Source organism: Medicago truncatula, chromosome 4, assembly GCF_003473485.1.
Source record: "Medicago truncatula cultivar Jemalong A17 chromosome 4, MtrunA17r5.0-ANR, whole genome shotgun sequence".
NCBI lineage: Eukaryota > Viridiplantae > Streptophyta > Magnoliopsida > Fabales > Fabaceae > Medicago > Medicago truncatula.
In genome coordinates, this window is record NC_053045.1 from 55811666 (window position 1) to 55829083 (window position 17418).

Below are 17418 nucleotides of genomic sequence, written 5' to 3' on the forward strand. Positions count from 1 at the left end.
CCAATCAAAGTTCCACAAAAGGTAAACTGTGGAAGAAAGAATTAGGGTTGGGAATAGGCCAGGCCAGACTTTGATAGGCCTGAGCCTGGCCTACGAAAAAATTTGCAGGCCTGAGCCTGGCCTATGGCCTTTCATAGGCCTATTATTTTGGCCTGGCCTGGCCTATTTAAAAGCCTGGCCTGGCCTGAAAGCCTATTTACAGGCCTACTTACTATTAAAGTCACTAAACATTCCATTTTATCTACTTTTAAATAGGCTTAATAGGCTTCAAAGCCTATTCCAGTGTAAGATTTGTCTATCACTATAAGGCCTTAAAAACATATTTCACTATAAAGCTTTAAAGCCTATTTAAAAAGTCCACTATGAAGCCTAACATGCATAAACAGGCCGGCCTATTAGGATTCATAGGCTTTTTTTATAGCCTAAGCCTGGCCTATTTACTTAAATAGGCTTTTTAAAAAGCCTAAGCCTAGCCTTTTTAATAAACAGGCCAGGCCAGACCAGGCTTAAACAGGCCAGGCCATAGACCCCTGTAGGCCGGCCTGGCCTATTCCCAACCCTAGAAAGAATGCTTGGTTGACTCTGACCATGCTCTGAGGTGGGACCCACGCAATTGTGAGAGTCTTTCCATGAGTAAATTCATGATTTCAGCTCCCATTTGTGCTTTGACGACATAGATTTCTTACGATTATATATAAAAGATCATAAAAATGTTTTTCAAAAAGAAAAAAAAAAATCCTTTTTTATTAATAATATTAAACATTTTGAAAAGTAAAAACTGTTGGTTATGAAGTGTTATATTTGCACCAAAAAATTTGTCACGTTAATTTATTTCCAAGTTTATTCTCTATTAATACAAATTACACTACTCCAAAGTTATTTATTATTTTCCACTTATATATTTTACAATTATTATAAGTTAGTAAAGTCAGGACTAAGGTAGTAGTTGTTAGTTTAAACTTTAAGTAGGGGGAGAGAAAAAATGTTAGCAGCAGAGGTCAAAACCACGAACTTCCTTCTTCTTAAACTCTTTTTATCTATTCCGCAAGCCGGATACACATTAGGGGATGCTTCTTACCTTGATATTTTCCATACTCTAACTGAAATTCTTTTGAAATCTCTCAACCTGAAACAAACTATAACAAGTTGCCCGACACTCCGTGCTCGGGCACTTAAAAAAAATGTTTCTTGCTTCCCAGGGGCAGCCAATGAAGGAAAATTGCTATAATTATTTTTCCTAAAAAAAATTACAGTTTCAATCTAATATTAATGAACAACAATTTGTTCGAAAAAAAATACTAGTGTTACAACTGCAAATGCCAAATAAGCATTCACTCCTACCACCCTATAATTGTTTCAAAATTGGTTGAGTCTGTCATCAAGATCTCTTCACAATAGCAGTAGCAAAGAAAGGATGATGACATAGTGTAAAAGAAATCTTCACCGATGGATCAGGTGTTCCTAGCCGGGAAATGACTGTCATGGCAATGTTGTTGCGTTCTGCTACTTGTTCTATTCTCCTCAGCTCAGCCATCATGTCAGGGTCATTGGCGAAACTACCTTTCAGCTCTTTTGCAATCTTCTGAGCTTCCTTGAAGTAATCGCACATAACTAGGGTCTGAAGGGGAAATAAACATTTAAATGTTTGTCTCTTGAAAAAATAACACACGACCGTCTATTTTTAAAGAAGTCAAAACACACAATAATTTTCTAAAGAATACTCACAGAGAAGTTAGCCTGGGCAGTTGATTCCTTGTATGTCTGATATGAGATGCCATCAGGAAGGCAAGCTTTCAATAAAAGCTCAAATTGCTGGATAAATATCTGGAAGAAGTATCAATATGTGAGTTCATTTGCAAATGAAAAGTTCGATTTAAAATAAAAGTACTTCTTTCATAGTGCCTACTGTTGCTGAGGTTGAGGGTTAACCATACTCAATATCTCTGTATCTTTCAAATGCTTGAATCATTAAAAAGTATCCCGATAACATAGAAAAATTACTAAATGCAATTTAGATAATTTACTGAAGGTTTCTCCTTAACTTCTGGCAAATCTGTATTAACAGATCTTCAATGTATCTTAAATTTTTCCCCTATAAATGTGACAAGATTACGAGTGTATTCAGGCAAAAGATTAAAAAATAATTATTCGCTACATAAATTGTTTCTACTCATCCACACGAAGGTAAACATGAAGTGCGTACCATAATTTAGTTTCAGATATTTGGGATATATATGATGCTTTGCAGATTTGAAAATAAGAAAAAAAAATTGAAAACTAAATCAAATGCTGATAATGGAAAGAATCACCATTTAACTTACTTTCGCGGAGTTTGATCAATACATGATAAATTGAAATCAGTAAAAAACACGCCCAAAACAATCAAATCTGATAGATTACTGGGTTTCAGTCAAGACGTCACTCTAATTGAAACAGTGGCCAATAGTGTGACCTTGCCCATTCTTCTCTTAATACTAATAGTTCCTTTGGATATTATTTCAGCACTTTGAGAAAAAAATACTTTCCAAACACCAAATCTTTCACTTGACCTACCAACACTAAAAATCCAGCGCTGAATAAAATTTACCAAACACCCTTTGCAATGCTTTAATGAAGTTTGTAATACATTTGAAAACTGTAAGTGGAAAACCAGAAAACCTTACCTCGTGTTCGGTACTGAAAGGGCTTTGTGGTGGAACAATTCTGTGCTCATTCCTCAAAGCAGCTAGCATCTAGAAAAATAATTGGATTGCTGCAGAATGTAAGTCCACTAAATTGAATCAAATAACAAAGCTGGAAAATTATTTAGGGTATGTTTGGATGGAGGATTTTGGAGCGGAAGGGAGGGGAGGGCTTACTTTTTCTCTTTTAAATTACGGACACTATGAAATGCTTTCTAAAATCAATCAAGTGCGGTTGAAGTATTATATGATCATTTATCATGTTGTTCTTCAAAAATTTTAAAAATATAGATTTAGCCCTCCAAAACCCTCTCCGAAACCGTCCCAAACAGACCCTTAGGTTAAAGTTAATTATGATACACACAGTCAATGTGGTCATGTTAACTTTTAGTAAAAGAAAAAGACTTGTCAATTTGGCAAAATAGGGTAGTTTCCACCTAGTATTAGAGTATAGCATAAGCTAATCACACTTGGCACTTTTATCTTGCATTCTAAGTTCTAAGGCTTGCAGTGCAAGCTATTGACGGCTAGATACAGTTGGCGACAGCTGGCAGTTTGCTATACCAGCTGTCATGCTAGCACAGGGTTATAAATACTCGTATCTCTCTCTATTCAATAATAATGTGAATATACAAAATTCGGTTACAGTTTTCTTCTCTCTTCTCTCTCCTTCAAGCTTTCTCCATTGTTCAACAATGGCTGACCTCTAACATTCTAACACCTAGGGACTATTAAACTCAAGCTCTAGAACTTACAGATGCGGCAGGAAATTTCAAGCCACTGATGTCTTAAATCACAATTCCTAGAAGAAATTGTTAAGTCAAATCATTGAGGAAACATATGCAGTATTACCATGCCTAAACCTTCAGCTAGATATATTTGGCTCTGAAGAAACCTCACAGCTGGAGAGATCTGCAAGTTCGTTCCTGCGTCTTTTAAAGAATCTCTTTTTTTCTTTGTCTTCTTTTTACCTTATCAACAAGTAGCATAGATACAAATTGAGGTCAGCGACACCATAAGCTAATTTTTGTCTTCAAAGCCATAGAACTAAAAGCACAATTAAAATACTGCCTAATAATACCACTCTATTAGTCATTGATTTGTAGGACAATTTCCTCATATACCATCACTTTTCTTAATTAAAAAAAACCACGATACACTACTGTAACACATACCAGTGCCACTGCTCATTGCCATCCGGAGATGCTTCTTCTCTGCAAGATTGATCAACACGATATAAATATACCAGTACACCATGCAATAATCATGGTCAGCATAGAGTTCCAATTCAAATCCCACAGTGAGAAATCGAAAAGCTATCCAATAAGTTTGCTCTTCCACCCACACAAGAATATGCTGGAATATTTTGAAGCCTAGAGTCTGCCAGAATAGAGTAATATTACATATTAATAAATTAGTTCCAGTGATAACAGCTAACAGAAAACCTTATGCCACAAAAAACATGTTTGCTTCAACACTCAAAAAAACTCACTTCATGTGAATACTGTGACTTATGGTAATGTAGGAAAATATTTAACAATGAACGCTACTCCTCCGTCCCACAAAAATTGTCATAGGTCATTTCACACAAATTAAGGAGAAGTTATAAATGAAAAAGGAGAATAACGATTTTACAAAATTAATCTCATTAACTACTGGTTCATTCTCATTATAATACGATTTACTAATTCTGATCGTAATAATACTCCATTTGCTTCTTTTAATTGTCGATTTTTTAAGTTAAAAAATGTTCCAATGTATCTGACATTTCAAAGTTTAAGGTTACATTAACTACTTTTTTGTCAATTACATTCTAACCTTATCAATTATTTTGCACTTACATTTATGAAAAGCATTGAGAGAGAGTAAGTGGGTGAATGAGCCAATGAAATGCAACTGTATATTTGAAATTTTCTTATTAATCAAAGCTATTACTTGATTTGTACAAAACAACCTAAAAAAACATGATTATTAAATTGGAGAAAGTAGTGAATATTAAGCTTTGATTATTTGATTCTAACAAACATCGATATAACTTTATTATTCTGGGTAAAACATTCCACCCTCTATGTCTGAAGGACAAAAACCTATAACTTCAACGCATGTATATAAATCAGATTGATTGTGTGTTAAGTGTTGACACACAATTCCTTTAAACTCTTTACATTTTATCACTTCTCAAACTCATGGGATAACTAACTTATATATAAGCACCAGTTTCAGCCAAACAATAGGTAAAAATCACAAGTAAAAAACCTCGTTGTTTGAAGTGTTTCCAAACTCCTTTTTGAAATCTAGCTCCAGCTGCAGAGTAGAATGAAGGATTAGGTCAATATTGATTCGTGTCAAATGAATTTCTGGGCAATCATAAAATATATCAATTCACATCAACTATATAAAGCAATCCTACACCAAATGTTCGGACACATTGACAATTTGATCTCTTTCACTATACCAAGTTTTGATTCTCTACCTTAACGTTTTCTACTTGTTTAGGGGAGGGGGTGTTTCCTACACTACAGTGAAAAACTAACACTACTGACTTGAGAATCAAAATGAGACAAAATGCTTCAATTGAAATCCCCAAATAGGAGACAAGTTTCTTCAGAATAAGATAATGCCAATAAAAAAAATAATATCCCAAGTATTATACTTCAAACATTTGTGCCAAAAATAGATAAGAATTAAGAAGCATCCATCGAAATCTTCTTAAATCTAATTCATATTCTTTACAGATAAGGTGTTAATTAGAATAGAATGTAATAATGTCTACAGTGAATGACACACCTGTACATAGGTGACACGCCAGTCTTGTAGCATTTTCCCCAGCTTACGCCTTTGCCATGCGGCATTTGTACAAATAATTTTGAGTAAATTCATCACCATCTGCATCCATAATATTGTACAGATTATAAAAAGTGTCTTACTAAAATCGTGAGTTGCAAAGCCTTTTCTTATGGAATAGAATTCATATTCAAATAATACTATCCGTGAGTCAAAATATAGGTTGATTAATTAAAAAAAAGGGCCCATTTGTTCCGTTTTCGTATAAGAAATCACTTTAATTGTTTTGAAAATAACAGTATTGAGCGTTGTTTAAATTTCTAAAAAGAATAATTTTTTTTTTATTATTTTGATAATCTACTTTGAGCAGCTTCTGAAAAAATTGTAATTAGAACTAGTTTAAAATTAAAGTGTATTTCAATAATGTAATCAAACACAAAATAGCTTTTGCTTTATACATGTCTCCAAAAAATAAAGTACATTTTTACACAATCTTAAAATCACTTTTTCAAAAGCTTAAACAAAAGGCAGTAATTGAGCCAATTTGAGTTTACTCAAAAAGATGTTTTTTTGTTTGTTCGAGGGATACTCAAAAAGATGTTGTTCATCACAAGAGCATGCATGTCGATACAAGTTCAGGAACACATGCAAAAGAGTGAAAGGCATATATATATAGGCTTCAAATAGGACATACCAAACTACTTTAATTTCATTACCTGTTGAAGTTGCACCATAAACTCGTTTTTCTGAATGTCATGATTCTCTACGACTTCAGGCAATCCAGCAGCTCTAGTAATCATAGAAAACATAGGATACCGACCAAAGAGTTTCCCGTTCTGGACCAGCAGAAGCTGATAACAGGATTTAAATGGGTCAAGCTTGGCGAACAGAGTTCAAAACAACAGAAGTAAATTTACTATCATGCATGTCAAGCATGCTTTTAAAGGCAACGAAATAGCGAAGCAATGGACGAAAACCAATGAAAAAGTCAACACTCCAATCAGATGCATGAAGATGTATTATGTTGCTTTTTATACCTTTAGCATTCTGTTTTACAAGAAATCTGGTGCTTAGCCAGGGATGACGATTTACATCATGATTCTTGATAGACAGACTGGGAATTTCCCTTTTGTACCATAATACAAACACTTTAACGTTTTCTTGTGTAACTATTTCTTGTGCTTAATAACCAACACAAATTTTTTTGTAACTATTACTCGTGCTTAATAACCAACACATTAGGTCTATAAATACAATCGTACATTTGGGAAAGACTGATCCTATAACATGTAAATGAAGAAAAACTGTCATATTATTTTCAATACATTAAATGAGGTACAAGGAAAAAAATCTATAGTTCGTAAAGAATACATATATTTCTCTTCCTAGGGTTGTCTCATAAGAGGCAGCCGTTAGTGAAACAAAAATCTACTTGAAAAATACTTGATAATTAAATTGCTTGTCTATATAGAAGACGCAGAAAAAAAAGTTAATAAGATAAGAGAACAATCGTCAGATCAAGCAAAATCATCGATCATTTTGAGATTCACCTGAAGATGAGCTCTAGAAACCAAATCAGGTTGAGATTTCTGGAATTTAACCACAAAGAGCAAGGCAGCTTCCAATGATGGGTTCAATGAGCAGGAACATATAATGTCTAGATCATGAAGGAGTTTCACAAAGTATTCGAGAGCCTGGAAGAGATAAATAAACGTTGTAACATGGAACAAAGTTTCATGTATTAAAAGTAACCCTCTAAATATTTACCTTTTCCAAACAAAAAATTTTGATTGCCCGTGGCGGTGTTGGAGCTGATAATCTACAATTTAAACTAGCATCAAAGCCAATTGGTTTACAACCAGATGCAGTTGTATTTTCTATATTTTGTTCAGACATTTCCGGAGCACTAGCTCTAAGAAAGTCTGAAGATTTTCGAATGTGACCAATCTCTGAAATGCATGAAGCTATGTGTTCCCTTGCCAACTCCAAACCTCCTCCATGGGGTCGTTTCATAGACATCAAAATATGGTAAAAATGCTGAAAGAAAATCAAATGTAGTGATTTCAGTAAAAAAAAAGAGTGCTTAGTTGACAAGAGAAAGCTGAAAGTGAAAATTGATGAAAGTTAAATTGTCAAAAGATTAAAGCCAAAATACAGTAACATACTCAATAAAAGTACTCTAACGGGAGGGGTTTTAATGAAGGGTAATGGAAGGAAGAGCAGGCGAGGGGAAATAATATCAAATCCTCTGTTTGGGTTAAAGTGCGGGGAAGCGGGGCAATTTTTTTTACTATAATTGCCTAAATGAAGGCAAATCAAAATAAATCATTGAATTTGCTGATGCAAAAAGAAAGAGGAGGATCAAGTGGTGTCCTTGGCTGCATCTATGTAGAACGAGAAATGAGATGGACTTGCTTAAAATCTGGTATTGCACCAGTCTAGTCACATTAATTTCTTATACCAGTGACTGTGTTTTCAAAAAATATTGTCCAAATCTTTTACGTAGCAGAAAAACCATAAATGAATGAACTGGAGTGAAGAAGCTTTGAGAAAAGTGGAAAGAAAATGTGAAGGAACATGTCAAAGTTTCTAGGAACAAACTAGTGAGGATAGTTTAGCCCAAGCAAGTCATAAATATTAAGCCCTTTTATAAAAGGGATCTTCGCGTCCTTATTTTCACTCCTCCCCCCTTCTATTTCCCTTCAACCAAACACTAACAGAAAAGCCGGCTAAGATTAGGCTATTTGTAAGAAACAACGGTAGTTTGAAGGTCATGCATTTAACCTTCAAAATTGCCATGGTGACACAAAATTGTAAGATATAATTTTTTTTTTTTTGAAGAAGATATAAAAATATTTAAAACATCTTGATATTATCTTTGGAGTATTTTAAACTATATTTTTTTGAACAAGTATTTTAAACTATATTACTTTCTTGTCTTAGCATAACCTAAACTATCTCTTCAGTATTTCTGTTATTCTTCTTAAAAAAAATAGTATTTCTGTTATTATCATCATCATCCATTTTCCTCTTTAATTAGGATTTGATTCTTGTAATAAATAAAGGTTAGCTTTTAGTATGTGCCAAATCATAAATCATATCAAAGCATAATTTAGAAGCATCTTGGTTGACCCGACCTGGGTCTAATTAATTTAAATTTTTGTTTCGTTCATTCTTTTATTGGACTGCAAAGACAACAATCGAACACTCTACCTTTCACGACATTAATTCAAGCAGAAAATAGTTCTCCATTTCTCGATTTTCTACCCCACCTTTCATTGAGACATCACAGGTAATCGCATCACCTTTTAATTGCCCCTTTTCTCCTTATATTTTTCTAAATAGTATAAATAGCACTGCATTTGATTAGGCTTTTCACTTTAGCTTTCTCTGAGATTGTGGTCAGAGAACCTTTCCCGTCAAAATAAAAGAAGCATTATAATAGTAGTGGCGAAAATAGCATTCTTTTTAAATGTATAACAATAATAATATAGGAAACGACATTTTGCTTTTTCCGGTTTCTTTGATGTTGCAACTGTGATTTTTTTATTTGACATATGGGTTATAAATAGTATAAATAGCACTGCATTTGATTAGGCTTTTCACTTTAGCTTTCTCTGAGATTGTGGTCAGAGAACCTTTCCCGTCAAAATAAAATAAGCATTATAATAGTAGTGGCGAAAATAGCATTCTTTTTAAATGTATAACAATAATAATATAGGAAACGACATTTTGCTTTTTCCGGTTTCTTTGATGTTGCAACTGTGATTTTTTTATTTGACATATGGGTTATACGTTTTTCCTACTGATACAACCAATTAGTAGTATCACAAATTGGGGTTGCAACATTTTAAGCTCCCCAGAGTTATATAATACACAGTTTTTATCTTTTATATTTGACGTATCTATGCCTTAGTTTTTCTGAAAATTTCACATCCGGTACTCGTACCGGTGCTGTACCTATACATATGCTTCTCAGAACATAGAAGGTTCCGAGTATGGGTGCACAAGTAGCTTAGCGGATTCGGGCATTAGATATAGGGCATCATTCATTTTCTTTACCAAAACAAAAACTATGATAATCAAAGAAAGTGGAAAGGTTTTATGCTAATTTTACACTCTTTATCCTCTTATCTTTGACATTTGCAGATTGATCGCAAAACGACACAACCTATGTCTAGTTATAAACTATGCAAGAATGTAATCAACATTATTTGCAGTATTGAATTGCTTTATAAAGAGAGTAATCATAGGAAAAAAAAACCTTACGAAAACGTAATCGGCATAACAGCGCTCTGCAGTATCCTTCTTCCAGATCAGGATTATTTTGAAGTGGCTCTATATCTGAAACCAGAAAGGTCACAAGTCAATCAAAGCATATGCATATGTCGCACACCCTTTGTCATTGGGGAGAAAGACAAGATGATTTTGAACTCGACAACTATGAAGCATAAAGACTGTAATAACTAGCACCATAAGGTATGGGTAATAAATGGAATGTCTATGTTGTTGAACCCTAACTTCTCACTTCTACTTCTATTTTTCTTAATTGGACTGCCCCTGTATTATATATACAGTAAAGAAAATTTATAAGAGCGACTTCACAATGACCAGGCATACGATACACATACTCAAATATACTTGATTGTATTAAAAGTCGATGAAGCAAGGAAACCAGATTATCAAAGAATGGCAAAAAGTCTGCCACAACAAGTATTTGTAAAATTGTAACCTTTTCAAACATAAAAATATCAACATTCTTCAAGAGTAATCAACTTCAAAGATTAATTATTTACTCTATACCATTATTACCAAGTGTCAACTTCATTCCCTTCTGCACAACTATAATTTTACAACAATATCATAATATAAGGCCTCACTAGAGCATGTTGAGGTTTCAAATTTCAACAAGCAAATACCTTCCGACACTCTTCTTTTTGATGATGTAGTTTTACAAGCACGCAATTGACGACATATTGTTTCTTCAACAGCATTTAACAATGCTAAACACCTTTCATTTCCATCTTCATTTAAAGGAAGTCCATATGCCATGATAAATAAATCTTCTTCCTGACACAAATAAATATCAGCAATTTTAACAAAAAATAAATAGTGGCATCTGTCAGCTCAAATATACAGGTTATGGAAAATACATTTTTTTAAGGAATATGGAAAATACATATAGAGCATATGTTAGGAAAGCAAACAACTAAGGCTGCACATCCATATGCCATCCACTTAGAGAAATGCTGCATGCCAGCGTAAATATTCAGTGACACATAAATATTGCAAAACATAAGATCCATAGAAATAACTAATGAAACAAAGAATCCAAACATTCTATGTAATTTAGTGAGTAGAGACAATACAATAAATAGTCGACTTCTCCAAAAAGAAGTAAAACCAGTACTTATTTGACCAAACAGAAAAAAGTTGAAAACTATGTGATGAAACCAGAAAAAAGATCCTATCAAACAGAGATAAAAAGAAAGAACTGTTGGAATACATTACTTCATGTGTACGTGAATCTGAGACAACTGAAAGAACTGCTTTGCAGGTTGCACGTATGATTTGGCAGAAAGAGTGCAACAGGGCATGCGATGATGTCCTTTCAGGCCGCAGGAGATAGAGGCAAGAGTAGACAGTTTGTGCCAGGGAATGACCTTTGTGCCATGTTGCCTGAAATATCAAATGACAACTAGATAAAGACAAGAAAAACAAATAATCAAGACCTGTCTAGTACAGACAGAGATATTGAACCCAAACAAATGTTATTGCTTGTGCATCTTCAAAATTTATTACACAAAGGGTATATTTTGATGTATTCAATGTATCATATCCAGATTTCAAGTTCATCAGCCTCACGCATAATGAAGATGTTTCTCTAGAAAACTAAAGTCATGGTTATTTGATACAAAGGCAACAATATATAGAAGGCAGAGACAAGATGATGAAAATACCTCGCATGCTAGTATATGGTCGAAGATGTCAATTATGCATCGAACATCAGTAGTTTTATCATCACTAACAGGAACTGGAGCAGCACCATTCTCAATAGCTTCATCAAGAGAGTAGTATGTGGAAGCCATACCGGAGTCCATTTTTGGATCCATTATCTACAAAAATATCAAATAAAAAGGGATAATTCAAACCGATCAATGTTAATTGTAGAAACAGCCAACATCATCTCTACAAACATCTCTAGCATAGATATTTCTTACGCATAGCAGTGAGTTAAGCTCAAAAAGACCTAGACCATGATTGGATAAACAATGGCACAAGAGCTTATGGTAGAAGAAGATAAGGTCAAAAAAGTGAATTGAAAGAGATTTGTATGATTCTATGAAATGGTTATAAAAGGAAAGATGATATAGAAAACCCTAAACCGTAGGAAGATGAAAGAATACCTCAAGAGCAGACATGGCAGCAAAGAGATTGAAATTATCTCCATGAATAAGGTCTCCCTCATGAAGATCTGCAACAAAGAAAAACTGATTAAAAAAAAAAAAAGCAGAAGTAATTGAGTGATCAAGTAGGAAACGATGATAATGAAAGCATTGCAATTAGAGAGAGAGAGAGAGAGGACCTTGGCAAGCGGCGTGGAGGAGGGGAGAAACATCGGCCCAAACGGAGTTATCACCGGAGGGAATACGTGGAGGACGGGATTGGACGGTGGTTGTTGCGGCTTCGTTGGCGCGATCCAAGGTCGCCATAGCTTTGAAGCTCACGTTACTGTCCCCACTAGAATAGAATAGAGAGGGTGTGTTTGTGACTTTAATTTGAGGTTTAGAGTTCCTTCAGTTTGCGCCGCGTTCTGTACTTGTCTTGTGATGCTTTATTGCCTTTCGTGTTCTGAATACTACTAACTAAAGCTAGGTAGCTACATGTATGTAACATGTTGCCTTACTTTTTTTTTTATTGAAATATTTTCTAATTTACTTTATCTACATGCCTCTGCAGTAATTGAGTTTTCTTAAATTTAAAGGATGGAGTTTTTATTTATTAAAAATAAACGATATTCATTGATAGAAAACATCAATATAATATATTCACTAAAAATAAAAATAAAAATAAAAAGATGAATATGGGAACAAACTCACAACATTATTCATGTTAATAGCATAAAACGACAAAGTACATAAACCTTCGAACATGGTTATATTCAAGTCTTCGGAATACTCATATCTCTGGATCTGCAACGTTGACAACACCAAAGTCATTGATTGAATGTGCAATTAGTTAAAGTTGATCTAACAATTTGAAACAAACAAACACCATAATAAGACTAGAAAGACAAACAATATCGTACAAAGACGGCGAACAAAACAACGTCGCACTAAGATATTGGATGAAGGAGAAGAAACTAGAGTTTTAGGTGTCGACTCTCAAGAGAGTGTTTTTTCTTTTTGAATTCGTGATTAAAGGACGGAGTTTTAGCATGCAATACAAATTTCATCATTAAAAACAATTAATAATTTGTAAAATAAAAATCATTAAAAAGTTATAAATTGGTGAAACCAAGTATTGGTTGTTTATTATAATCACCATTAAAGTAAAAATTAATGAATGTTTTTGTGAGCTTAACTCAGTTGGTATGAATAATGTATAATATATGTAAGGTTCGAGGTTTAAACCTCGGCAACCACAAAAAAAAAACTTTCTTGACAAAGAAAAAAGTAAAATTAATGAAGGTTGTTTATCGATTGCTTAAATGTCATATGGGAATTTGAGCCCACAAAAATTAACTCGAACAATCCAAAATCATTCATTAAAGATGCCCTCAGAATCAATCGAAACTAATCTAAATTAGCATTTTTTTTTTTTTTCAATCATTTTAGCTACACTAAATTTTTCATCTTAAATAAAATAGCTTAATCAACACGGAATATTTTCAGTTAATGAAATACTCTTTACAACACATAAATTAGTACAGATGAAATTACCAAATATCAAAGGGGTAGCCTAATATTAAGTCTTCTAAGCCATATTGAATGAAGAATCATATGAAACACATCAAATGGTTTAGCTGGTGGATTCAACACAAAATGTCTTTGAACTTTCAACACCCTCCTATGCAATTTCAAGTATCTGGCATGTGGAACACTTTTTAATATTGTCTTGATTTCACTTATCCTCTTTGATGGAATATGCAATGAAAATTTGCTCCAATCAAGAACATCACTAAAGGGTAATTGATAGTTATCCGAAACAATCACAGGGACACATCCAGTGTTTATAGACTCCACAAGTCTAGGGCTAGCTACTTCATAGCCACTTGGACACAAGCAAAACTTGCTTTTTCCCATGAGTTTAAAGTACTTAAGTTTTTTTGGAAGATATTCATACACTAGTACTTCTTTATCTTTTCCTTTCCATTGATCTAGTAATGTCTTTCTAATCATACCATGTTCCCCTCCAGCAAAGAAAGCAAGTATAGAACGATTATTTGATTCTTTGCTTGGAATTGGTGAGCTCAACTTGTAACCTTGTAGGTTCATTTCAGGCATTGAGACATCTCTTTTAGGATCAAACCCTTCAGAAGTGTTGGCATTGCATAACACTTTTATTAAGTTCTTGAAAAGCTCTTTGCCTGAACTCTCTCTTGAGATTTCTGGTGCCTGCAACAAGTTAATAACTATGCATCATTAAAAGGTAAGGATCTAGCAATATAGTAGCAGCACATTAGTCTTTAATTAAAGTGAGTAGATCAACATTGGTGTATTTGTTACCCAATCATGACAAGATACTAGCAAATGATCTGCTCCTTTGCTCCTATTCCAGTATCTATATTTGTGAGCTATGATGTTGGTATAATCAATGGTGACATGCATGATTTGATCCCTAGAGTATGTGGTGAGAGGATTGTATAGGTAGTGCACCATGTTTGTAACACTTAAGGGTAGCATAAAGACATGAGCCTCATCTGGATTGTGGGTCGAAAATGGACTCAATCTATTCTCAATTTCAGTCATGAAATGTCCCTCGATGCCGTAAATTGAACTCATGGGTCCATCATGGACTAATGGTGGTTCACCTTCTTTGTAAGTCCAAACTTTGAATCTCTTCAACATCTCTTTGTGACTTCTGAAGAATTTTAGAACGTGTTATGAAAGTTACAGCCATGACAAAAATAAATAAAACAGTGGTACATGGTAATGACTTATGATATATGGTCCCATACCAAAAAGGGACCTTCTCAAGCGTGAAGAGTGAAGAATGGTGACTTTTTTAATGTTCATCATAGCAATATTTATGATGAAGATTTCAAGTGCAATTCCGGGACTAATAATCCACCGTGCACGAGAAGGCATATCACTCAAAAGGAAGAAAAAATTGATGTAAACTTGTCAAGTCATTGCCCAACTCGTTAATGTATGTATATAAAATAAGATTTCTTTTTTAACAAAGTGATTAAAGTATATGATGAATCACTCACTATTGTTATTTTTTGGGAGATTATTTTTCAACCCTTGTAAACATATGTTTGTTTTCACGGTGGAAGCCCATAGTGGCATAGATTGTTGTGAAAAGGATAAAAAAAAAATGTAGTTTTAACTTCAACGCAACTTGAAAATGGAAATCAAACAAAGCATAAGTTAATTTAAAAATTTGCATAAAAACATCTGACTCTTTCTTTATTAAGTGGTCATAAAGAAAAAGATAATTGAAACGTAATAAATTAACGTCACAATAATATAAAAAACGTTCATCACATTACAATAAGAAACATTATAATCGTTTTTATATACACTTTAAATTAAATCACACATCAATGATATTTTGCTATTTCATCAAAAATATATCCACAACACAAATATCTATATATGTTGAAGAAAATAATGATTGTAGTACTAGCTAGTAAAACGTACAAAGTACAATTTTGTTTGAGATAAAAAGTAATTTCAAACTCTTATAATGAGGAAAAAATTTCAAACTCTTATAATTGGTGTAGCCTTTTTAACTATTCCAACACCTATTTTAATTTCTCCAATATATGTAGGCCTATAAATTAAATTTACATCAACGTTTCATCATCAACAGCAAAATAAAAAAAAATAAAAAAAAGAGTATCAGATGCGACATGAATTTTTTTGAAATAAGAAATAGGTCAACAATAACAACGTATATATTTTTTTGATGAAACAATAAAAACATATATATGAAATTAATAATTTGATCAAGCTAATTAAAAGTGTATGTATATGTATATGTATAGTTACTTAACTGATGAAAGGCAAAAGCATTTCTGTAAACACATCCTCTGGGGACAAAATCTTGTATCTCTGATGTGATTGTGAAGTTCCGTCTTTTTATGGCTCTTCGAATCGCCGCTCTTGCTTCACCCAACTCTTGTTCAATTCTCACTAAACCGTTCTTCCCCCTCTGTTGCACCACTCATGCATATTGCATGCATGTAATTAATTAATAACACAAATAATAATGAAACATATAATTCAGTAATAACATGCATAAAGGTATTTATACATAACATGTTATCATGATTCATGTGCATCCAATTCAATATTTATATAAAGAAATTAAAAAGGACAAACTTTGATGATAGTATGACCAACAGATGATGACAAGGGAGCAGGTGCAGCAGCTGCTGCAGCTTCCAGAGTTTTGAGATTGTTTGTTGGAGGTGGGAGATTGATGGTAGGAAGTAGAAGAAGTAAGTCATTTTGATAATAAACGAAGAAAATAATGATGAACAACGTTACGGGAAATACAAGCCATGAGTAGTTCATTATCAAGGTTGCTGCCATGGCTATTTTGTTTCTGATTAGTTTGGTGATAAATAGTTCACTAGTAGTATTTCTATATTGGTCTCTCTTTTTCTCTCTCTTGGTTTGGCTCCTATGATAAGCTATAATAATAATTAGTAGTACAAAGGAATTAGGGAATGGGAAGAGAGAGATGTCATGGGCATGGGGGATTGTTGAAATTAATTAATACTCCTATATATGCTAACATAACATATGAGAATGACCAAGCTAGCTAGCTATAACCCTTTAGAGAAGACAAGCTCACTTCTCATGGTTGGTTAAGAATAGTTGGTTAATGTTTCATGAAACGTTTTTTGAATGAGGTCATGGGGGAGGCACTTAATTGTGTATTATTATCTATATTATATTATTTGAAGTTTTTTTTCTTTCAAATGTATGTATCAAAAATGTTTTTCTCACTTTATCATTTTTTTTAAGACATAAAAATGGAATATATTAACACTGGCGGTGAGTGCTCCTCAGTACAAAGGTGTACCGAACAGACCACCCCAAATAACAATCTGTCACATAAGTTATATACAATAAAAACAGGTTCGTCGATCCCCAAACAAATCAAGGGGTCTGACCACCATCTCTAGGCATTATTAGCCTTCATCCACCATAAAGAATGCAATTTTACTTCTTAATTCATATTTTAACATTTAAAATTTTGCCAAATGAAATTGGTCAAAAGAAATTTGGTGTAATTGAGTTTCCGAATCATTTTCTTAATATTTTAATCATTGCCGAATAAAAATCGTCATGTTATTATTTTTAATGGTCAAAGTAATATTTTCTTTATGTACTTTAAATGTTGCCAAATCAAAATATATTTTTTATACATTAATGGTTTATTAACAAATCAAAATGGGTCCATTTTTTTTTTCCTTAAAACGTTATAGGAAATCTTACCAAATTACTCCATAAAATAGACTATAAAAATTATCTATTTACCTTTATAAAATATAACACAAAAATGGTATTAAAAATTAAAATGTTTATTTACTAAATTAATTTTTATATTTGTATGGTAAACTTGAATAATTTCTGAATTGAATTCTTCTCTATTTTAATGATTTCAATTAAACATCATTTTGATTAGTTTACTATATAATATTTTTACGAATATTACAAATGATGATTGTCTCTGTCTAAAATTACAAGTTGTTTTGACCATTTTACATGCA

General features: G+C 33.1%; 2 protein-coding genes across 4 annotated transcripts; both read right to left on the reverse strand.

Moving 5' to 3' along the window:
* Positions 1 to 1060: 1060 nt before the first annotated feature.
* On the reverse strand, positions 1061 to 12332 carry LOC11443685 (N-alpha-acetyltransferase 35, NatC auxiliary subunit). Of its 3 annotated transcripts, none has more exons than XM_024782344.2 (16): positions 12052 to 12331; positions 11873 to 11940; positions 11426 to 11581; positions 10977 to 11144; positions 10385 to 10535; positions 9730 to 9809; positions 7233 to 7502; positions 7016 to 7159; positions 6182 to 6316; positions 5469 to 5567; positions 4938 to 4985; positions 3857 to 4061; positions 3534 to 3652; positions 2664 to 2732; positions 1726 to 1824; positions 1061 to 1618 (listed from the first exon to the last, which is right to left on the reverse strand). In XM_024782344.2, exons 1-16 carry the CDS (start codon positions 12176 to 12178, stop codon positions 1379 to 1381), a joined length of 2178 nt encoding a protein of 725 aa, XP_024638112.1. In that variant the 5' UTR covers positions 12179 to 12331; the 3' UTR covers positions 1061 to 1378. The 3 variants fall into 3 exon arrangements, 1 of the variants encoding a protein (XP_024638112.1); XR_003011512.2 differs by lacking the exon at positions 1061 to 1618 and adding an exon at positions 1907 to 2092 and having other exon boundaries at positions 12052 to 12332; XR_003011513.2 differs by lacking the exon at positions 1061 to 1618 and having other exon boundaries at positions 1744 to 1824; positions 2664 to 2752; positions 12052 to 12332.
* A 990-nt stretch (positions 12333 to 13322) lies between these two features.
* On the reverse strand, positions 13323 to 16501 carry LOC11442877 (probable glycosyltransferase At5g20260). The gene is made up of 4 exons (XM_003609368.4): positions 16019 to 16501; positions 15691 to 15848; positions 14195 to 14549; positions 13323 to 14083 (listed from the first exon to the last, which is right to left on the reverse strand). The coding sequence occupies exons 1-4, from the start codon at positions 16229 to 16231 to the stop codon at positions 13415 to 13417; spliced, it is 1395 nt and encodes a 464-aa protein (XP_003609416.2). The 5' UTR covers positions 16232 to 16501; the 3' UTR covers positions 13323 to 13414.
* Positions 16502 to 17418: the final 917 nt, after the last annotated feature.